The sequence below is a fragment of the Glycine soja genome, chromosome 17, assembly GCF_004193775.1.
Source record: "Glycine soja cultivar W05 chromosome 17, ASM419377v2, whole genome shotgun sequence".
In the NCBI taxonomy this organism is placed as follows: domain Eukaryota; kingdom Viridiplantae; phylum Streptophyta; class Magnoliopsida; order Fabales; family Fabaceae; genus Glycine; species Glycine soja.
In genome coordinates this window covers 36,561,006-36,569,748 of record NC_041018.1, presented here as the reverse complement: position 1 = coordinate 36,569,748, position 8,743 = coordinate 36,561,006, and the positions used below count along the sequence as shown (strand labels likewise).

Here is an 8,743-nt window from a genome sequence, read left to right as displayed (position 1 = left end):
AACTTCACTGATAACATACATGTAAACCAAAAAATTTCAAATATAAAAAAGGGAGAGTGTGAAATGATACTATTCTAATGGAAAAATTCATATTCCTAAAGAGTGAATAGGCATTTTGGTCCCTGTCTTTGTAGTCATTTTGTAAATTAGTCCCTATCCTTTTGAAATGTAAAAAATAATCCCTATCTTTGCAAAGTGTTGCAAAATAGTCCTTGCCGTTAAATTCGAAAGTAACACCGTTAGTAAGGTGCATTGTTGACAATTTTAGTGTCACGTAGACTATCCAATGTGGCACTAAAGTGTGTGTTTATAAAGCTTCTTCAGGTCACTTGCTTCTTTTTCCTCAAATTAGGGTTTATAAGAGCTTATCTCCTCTAAATTCTCTCCTTGTTCTTAAGTGTGTGTTCCTCAAATTAGGGTTTGTAAAGCTTGTCTCCAAGGTTATCAGACTCGCGATTCTACGTAGAATCGTGGAGGTTCCATAAACTCGACTCGTAGAATCGAATCGTAAACTCGTAAGAGTTTACTCAAATAAAAAAATATATTAATAGTTTGTAATTTTGACTCTTTCAACTTAAGAAAGTAGATAGTAGCATTACACTTTGGCTTGCATATTGACCCATTAACCTTTGAAAAATATTAGAGGTTGAAAGAAGATAATCAAGGTTCTATATTGTGTGCTTTTATCTATGTTAAATTCATGAATCATGACTAACTTTGTGAACTGGGTATGAATTGGATCCTACAGGTTTAGTATAAAATTATGCTAAATTTAAATGGTGGAGCTATGCAAAAGCAACAATGATCTTAGATAGTGTACCTTCAGTGCTAGATTGCTTATGTGGCAATTTACACCTAACTTGCTATTAGTTTAATTGTGGTGTTTAATATGCTTATTTTCTATGGAATTCATCAAGTCTCATGAGAAGCCTTGCAGTTGTAGGGGAAGGGAAATATAGCATATAACTTCATCTTTTTTATTGTGTGCCAAATTTTTGTTGTCTTTTAATTTCTACTTGTAAATGTTGTTTAATTAATTTCTTCTCTTTGTTCTACAGTGCTGACAGATCACATTTAAAAAGAAAATTAGATCTAGAGTTCTAGCAGCCAGAATGAATATTCTATCATTTCTATGATGGTTCCATCAGTAAGAGAGGGGTCTGATACATTTGAAAAAATTCTGTGAATCAACTTCGCTTGTATGACTATAAAGCAAACACCACGACACGAGTTAGGTCATGAAAGGAGAGGAGAAATTATCTTAATGTCGTGGAGCAAAGTTTGGAGCGCGACTGAGGACCAGCGACGATAACGGAGGATGGAGGACCAGCGACGACGAGGATCGCGAGTGAGGGCTTTCAAAGCAAAACTCGAACAAGGTGAGTAGCTCAACTTCAGCACAACACGGAGTCGCGAGTAAGTGAGTAGCTCAGCTTCAAAACAACGTCGTTTCGTAATTTTCGTAAACTCGTGGACTCGTAGCAGACTTGTGAGTCTCCCTAAACTCGCTCGAGTCTATGCTAAATCGAACGAGTCTACTCCGATTTCGATTCTACTTTCGATTTAACTCGTCAACCTTAGTGGAATCATAAAATCGTACGATTTCACGATTTAAAACGCGAGTTCAACAACCATGCTTCTCTAGTCTGTAAAGGTTCTCCCCTTTGCTTCTTCTTCTTCACTTGATTTCTCCATGTCTGCAAGTGGCACATAAAACCCTTTTGAGTGACTAAAACCCTTTTTTATGGCAATTTCTCCATGATTATGTGGCAAATCTAATTTCAATTTTGTATTAGGTTTTCTTATACTTGGCGTCGTTTTGGGAATGAAATGTGTGTTGTGTGACTTAGGTAGATCCTAGTAAGAGACCATTGATGGATTATGTTCAGAAGATTCAGAGGGATGTTAATGCTAACATGCGCGATGTTCTTGTGGATTGGTTGGTGGAAGTTGCAGAAGAATACAAACTTGTTTCGGACACGTTTTATTTCTGTGTTGCTTATATTGATAGGTTTTTGTCGTTGAATATTTTGTCGAGGCAGAGGTTGCAATTGTTGGGGTTGCTTCAATGCTCATTGCTTCGTGAGTTTCCAAATTCTTGAAATCTGGGTGCAAGTTTTATTTTATATGTGTGAATGTGTAATGTGTGAATTATTTAAGTAATCTTGCTTTGTTGTTTTTGGGAAATAGGAAATACGAAGAGATTAAGCCGCCCGAGGTGGAGGATTTTTGTTACATTACGGATAACACATACTCTAAGGAAGAGGTGATTCTTGTGTTTCATTTGTTGTTAATGTTAATGCATGGTTTGGATTTGGATTTTGCTGATTTTTGTAACTTTTTTTTTTTTTGGTAATGAAGGTTGTGAACATGGAGGCTGAAATATTGAAGGCTTTGAAATTTGAATTGGGTGGTCCTATAGTGAAGACATTCTTGAGGTGTGTTTCTTTGTTGAATCTATGTCCATGTTGTGTTAATTTCGCTTGTTCTAGTTATTTTTGCCTTGGCATTTTGGCTCATCACTTGTATGCTTTTGCCTTCTTGTTTGCAGGAGATTCTTGAGAAGATTCTTGAGAGTTGGTCAAGTGATCAGAAGAAGCTTTATAAATACACACTTCAGTGTCACATTGGATAGTCTACTTGATACTAAAATAGTCAACAATATATCTCATTAACGATGCTACTTTCAAATTTAACGACAAAAACTATTTTACAACACTTATACAAAAATAAAGATTATTTTTTATATTTCAAAAAAATAGAAACTAATTTACAAAATAAATATAAAGACAGAAATCAAAATATCTCTATTCACTCTGTTCCTAAAGTTGGGAAGTGTGTGTATTTGGATTGGTCTGAGTCATTAGAATCAATCACGCTCCAAGTGGTATCTGCTATTTGTATGACAACGCAGGATGAGTTGCGTTCTTTTATTTTAACGAATTTCAAAACTTCTTTTCTTCCCACCCCCAAATGCTTGCGTCAGAAACAAGAGCAATATCAGTGCATAAAATTCTACAATCTTTGAAATAGAGGGTTCTAGCCCGTTTTCTTAAAAGCTGCGCTCTTTGACAAATCTTTCCTTATATTTTTTATTTTTTAATAAAGCAAAAGCTAATTAGTATTTTGGTATTAGTTGAAGAATTAAAAAAAAAATTATTATGATGTGTAAAATTATATCATCCACAATTTTTTATGTTATTATATGATTTTTATAAAATATTTTTTCCTTTTAACTCATTAATCAATAACCTAATACTAATTAACCATACCCATTGAACAATGGCAAACTCAAGAGGTCATGACCATACAGCAACGAAGCCAGATAACACAAACAATTTTTCAAAGATTTCAACGTGATTGGCTGTGCATAAAGCAGTCGCTAAAAGGGTCACGAGGAAGAAATCTTGGTCCTCGAGAACAGCTAGCCAAGTGCCTGAGAAGGTTGAGAAAAATGGGTTAAATTATGAGAATAATTATGAATAATGTGAACCACAACAATAATGCTCAAATGTTTTGTCTGACAATATCTTAGATGTGACATTGGCATATTCTTAAACCACAAAACTTGACTATAGTTTTATAGATGATTTTGGTGTTATTATCTTATTAGAATTGAAATTTTACCTCATTAATCTATGTCGACTTGTAATGTAAATCACCGAGATAAAACTTTAATTATGATCGAAGATCAATATCAACAATACCTAAAGAGCTGCATTTAAATTTTGTCCGATTTAAATTGCATTATGTAATTGCAATTGTGGCCACTCTTTCTGTGCTCTTCACAACCACAGCAGCAATTTCAGTCAAATTTTACCCATAATTTTGTTAATCACAAGGCAACCTACAATTGTGACTTTAAATTCAGCTCAAAAACATGCACATTCAATTAGAGGGCCTGGGGTGAAATGACAGAGCAGAGTTCAATAGATCCATAATCAAGAAGCTCCTCAATCATTTGCTCTATGTGATCTTCCTCAAGAGGCTTGAATTGCAGAGGAACATTTTCCACAGCCTTAACCCTTTTCACACCCCTATTTGCCTCTGACTCTTGCTCCTCCTCTGGTCTCTTATGTGGCAACACTGCATGAGTTTGCTCACTCTTCACACTGAAGTTGTTGCTAATTGGTGTGGTTGTGGAGGTTGTTGCATTTTGCACTGAGGGTGGTGTTCTCTGAGACTCAGATGCCAAAGCTTGTCTTGTCACTTGCAAAGAAGCCATGTAGCACCTGTGAAGTTTTGCAGTCAAAGTTGCTGAGAGAAGCTTTGAACTAGAAGATGATGAGTGTGACACATTTGGATTGAAAGGGAAGTTTGTTCTTGCCCTTGCACCACACATTAGCCTAGCTGCTTCATCATAGGCCCTAGCAGCATCCTCAGCTGTTTCAAATGTACCAAGCCATATCCTAGTCTTCCTGCACAAAAAAACAAATCATTAATTTTTATTTCATGTTTGGTTTGATTCAATTAAACAACAATAGCAAAAACAACCACCTTTTCTCCATCTGCTAAGCTTTGGTTACATGAATTACAGAGCATCATTCAGTTTGATTAAAAATAACTTTTCAGAAATATTTTAAAAAGTAATTAAAGAATTACTGGATTGTGGAAAAAAATTAAAATTAAGAAAATGCGATCATTTTCTTATTAGTTGTTGAGCATTACGATTTGCAAGCATATACACTAACATTATTTTTTTTTCTGGAAATGAATGTGGTTAATTTTTTGAAGAGGTGTGAAAACTTGCATGGGAGTGGAAAAACTTACAATATGGGGTGGCGAATTTCGGAGACCCAAGAGCCCCAATGCCTTTGTCGGACACCTCGGTAACGCTGTTGTGGTCTGGCCATGTTGGGGGAAAGAAAATGGATCCTTGTTCTTTTCAGAAAGTGTGTGTTTTAGTGAAAAATGTTTGAGTGGTAGCAACTGAAGGAGGAATGGAAGAGAATGGGGGGTGGGTTTTTGTAGTTGAGATTGTGAGCAGACATGATACTATTTTTTCTAATTGGAACCCAGTTAAGAACGCGGGTCCCACAGGGGATTTTCAGGTCTAATATACCTTCTTTTTCTTTCACTATCAGCTGTAACTTGGCTATATAGCAAATTGATAGCATGATTACTGCATATATATTGCATAGGTATTTCAATAGAATACACAATTCCCATGTCTCACAAGATGCTAGCTACTCTTTATTTTTAGTTATGCGCACAAACATACATATATTTACATGTTATAGTAATTGCGGGTATAAGTAATTTTTTTATACTAAGAATTGAATATACTAGAAGAAGATTTATGACAGGTAAACACATTTTATTTAATCAATTGAATTAAACTCTCTTAATGATTGACACAAATAGTTAAAATTAAAGTATGACTTCCCATCTTTTTTTATAGGTGTGCCTTATTTGAATTTTTCTAATACCATTTTTTTCATTTTGTAAGTAATCTTCTATTGGTAAATTTTTTGGTGCCTAAGGACTAGTTTAGCCGCTATAACTTAATGAAATTGTGGGTCTTGTATGGTAATCCTTTAGGCGAGTCTTTGCTAACCGTCCCAATATTTCATTGGCACCTTAATCGATATTGGGGTGTTTTCTAGTTCCACCGCTTTATAAATAGAAAAAGGTCCATAATATATTTTTAGGTTAATTATACTTTTTGAGAAAATAAGAAAGTAAAAGTATAATTAAATCTAATTTTTTAAGAAAATTACTTCCCTTTTAGTCTACAGAATATAAAATATAGTCATATATTCTTCTCATGTGAGTAGTGAGCAAATTGTGGATAATGACGGTTCTGTAGTCTCCTATTGGGGAAAGTTTGAATAAAAATACATTTGACCAAATATGCGAAACACACATATTGCCTTAATAAAAAACAAGAGGCACTTTAGTTGGAGCTTCTGCATTATACCTTGGACTGGACCATATGGAGACCAAGATAGCGATCATACATTGCAAATTGTTGGAGTGATCGGTAGTAACACATGTGCAACAGATATCAACAAATATCTTTTACCATTGCATTTTCTGGATGTACATGTCATCACTTATCAATGTGTTTATTTTATGATTGGGTCGATCCCAAGTTGGAACACCCTTTGGGTTAAAATCAAAGATTCTTTGACCATCATAATTACCCTAACATGTCAAGTAGTTTAATCAATTTTTTTGTCAATATTATCACATCACTAACCCATCAAAGCAACAAAACCCTTTCCTCTATTCTTTATAATTATCTGTGGGGATGGGGGCATATGATGAAGTGTGCTAGTTATGGAGATAAAGTATTGGTACTTGCATGGGAGAAGAAATTAAATAAACAATTATAGTAATCAAGGGAGCTGAATTTTACAAGTGATGCCAGCCATAGAGCTTTTTAGGCACCCTCAAGCATGCAAATTGTAGAATACAATACATTTAATTGATGAGCAATTAATTGGCATGAAATTGAGAGTTTTGTTTTATATTGATTGATTTGTTGAGCAACATACACTACTGATTAAAAGGAAACAAACTCTTATGCTGCTGCTTAGGATGTGAGAGTACATCAGTAGAATTTTAGGAATTTGGTTGGTATATTATGGCCCATGTACTTCTTGGAGCTACTGGTCACCCACGTGCCCAGATAATTCATTCAATATTCTACAGATTCTGCTGAACACATTAAGAAAAACTTAAATCATAAAATAAATTTTTAAGTTCAATAATAAAATTGACAAGGTTTTTTTATAGAAAAAAATTACAAGGTTAATCACATAAAAAAGTAAAACATGCATCATAGCAGTATGATTATGACTTGTTTTAATTTTAATATTATAGAAAAAAAAAATCTACTTCTTATAATTAATTGTCTGATATTTCATTTTTGATATTTGGGCTGTCAAACTGATCTTGCTATTTCATTCTTTAATATTAAAATATGCCAATTTGATCTTTGATCAAAAACTAAAACCAGATGAAAATAATCATCAAATTTAGAGAATAAATAAACTAATATGGTAATGACAATAGGATGTGGAACGATAGTGTGAAGAGATTATATCTTGCTATTCAGTTACAAATTATTATGAATCAAATTATTATTAAACGATAAATTTATTGATTTTAATAATACATGGCCGCTAGACTATTTTTGCAATATGAGAATTTAAATTAAGTAATAGTATTAAAATAATAGTTGGGTCATTCATTGATTGGGAAGATTAGTTGTTGGTCACTTCATCTCATCTGTATCATGTGCTGAACTTAACTACCACCTTAGAATTCTTGTTTGAGTAAAACAATATGGGGGGTCCATTATGCATGCTGACTGCAGGGGAAGAAGTTTGGCTGTCTTTGTGCCACGATTAGCCAAACAAAAGAATGGTGGTTAATGATGTGCCGTTTATTTACTAATGAAGAAAGCAGAATAGCACTTTTTTTATATCGAAATAAAATAATTAGCTCGGTTTGTGTTGGTTTACAAAGCTATCCATGTACCTGGGGATAAATTATTAGGTGTGTTAAAAATTATCACATCATTCATAATTTCAATTAATAATCATATGATATATAAATAATTTTATATTTTAAATTAAAAAATAACATAATTAATTCTTATTAAAAATATCTTTAATTTAATAAATATATTTTTTATCATTCACGTGTCACACATGATTATTAATGAGACCATAAATGATGTAGTAATTTTTTACCACCTAATAATTTCTACTAGGTTGAAACTTGAAATGTTAAACTGCTTTACTTTTTACTTTTTGGTGTATTTTTCTTTTTGTTTCTTTCTTTGCTGAGAGAAGAATAAGTTACCAGCCAGTAACAAGGGAAAGTTCAAAAAAGACAAGAAAATGAGGGGACAAGAGGACAAGCAGCATGTAAGATGTATGTCATGGATTGAAAGAGTTGGAACTTTATCAACATTCCAATCTAAGTTTCTCAATCTTTCTTTTAAATTTTTTTTTTTTTTTTGGCTTCAAGCTAAGATCAAATTAACTTATATGCATTAAATGTCTAGAAGATGAGATTAATTAAAACTACTTAATTAGGAACAACCCATACATACATACGCGTGAAGTGGGTCCAGAATCATATATAGCATGGGCATGCATGGTTGATGAAAACAAAAAATTGTATGCCACTTTATAAAAGAAAAAAGTTATGTATGTCACATATTTCTCTCCATGCCTGTTTATACAATAAAACCAATAAGTATCTTGCTTCAATATTTTAATTTGTCCCTTTTCATGTCTCCTTAATTAAAAAAATAACACATCGTGAGAAAAAATATAAAATAAAAACTAAAATGAGTGATAGGATATATTTGATTTCTATTTTCAACAACTGGTTTTAGTTTTTAAAATGCAACTGAACAAAATTGTTCGAACAACTAATAAAGTGTGGTGTGAGGCACAAAGTAGAGTGAGGGAGATACTGAACAAGATGAAAATAGGAAAAAAAATTGAAAAAACTTCTAATTGTTTTTTTTATACACTTGTTTGGAAATAATTTTTAAAATGAGATTTGGATTTGTAAGTAGTGTGAAATTCTTTTAGTAAACAAACTATAAAATCAAAAAGTGAAAAAGAATCAAACATTGCTCTATTTTTTATTAATCACTTAACACATTTAAATTGGAGAAAGAGAAAAAGGTGATTTCAATCTTTTATTTTTGAAAAAAATATATATATTTTTAGTCTTTTGAACTTTCTGTCAAACTTGAATTTAGTCCTTATATTTT

General features: G+C 32.7%; 1 protein-coding gene and 1 long non-coding RNA gene across 2 annotated transcripts; one reads left to right on the top strand and one right to left on the bottom strand.

The window, feature by feature from the left end:
- Positions 1-2,056: 2,056 nt before the first annotated feature.
- Positions 2,057-2,446, top strand: LOC114392422. The gene is made up of 3 exons (XR_003662293.1): positions 2,057-2,082; positions 2,191-2,266; positions 2,362-2,446. It is a non-coding gene; the product is annotated as an uncharacterized LOC114392422 (long non-coding RNA).
- A 1,270-nt stretch (positions 2,447-3,716) lies between these two features.
- On the bottom strand, positions 3,717-5,022 carry LOC114393213 (protein PPLZ02-like). Its single transcript, XM_028354475.1, has 2 exons — positions 4,771-5,022; positions 3,717-4,418 (listed from the first exon to the last, which is right to left on the bottom strand). Exons 1-2 carry the CDS (start codon positions 4,851-4,853, stop codon positions 3,893-3,895), a joined length of 609 nt encoding a protein of 202 aa, XP_028210276.1. The 5' UTR covers positions 4,854-5,022; the 3' UTR covers positions 3,717-3,892.
- Between the last annotated feature and the right edge of the window lie 3,721 nt (positions 5,023-8,743).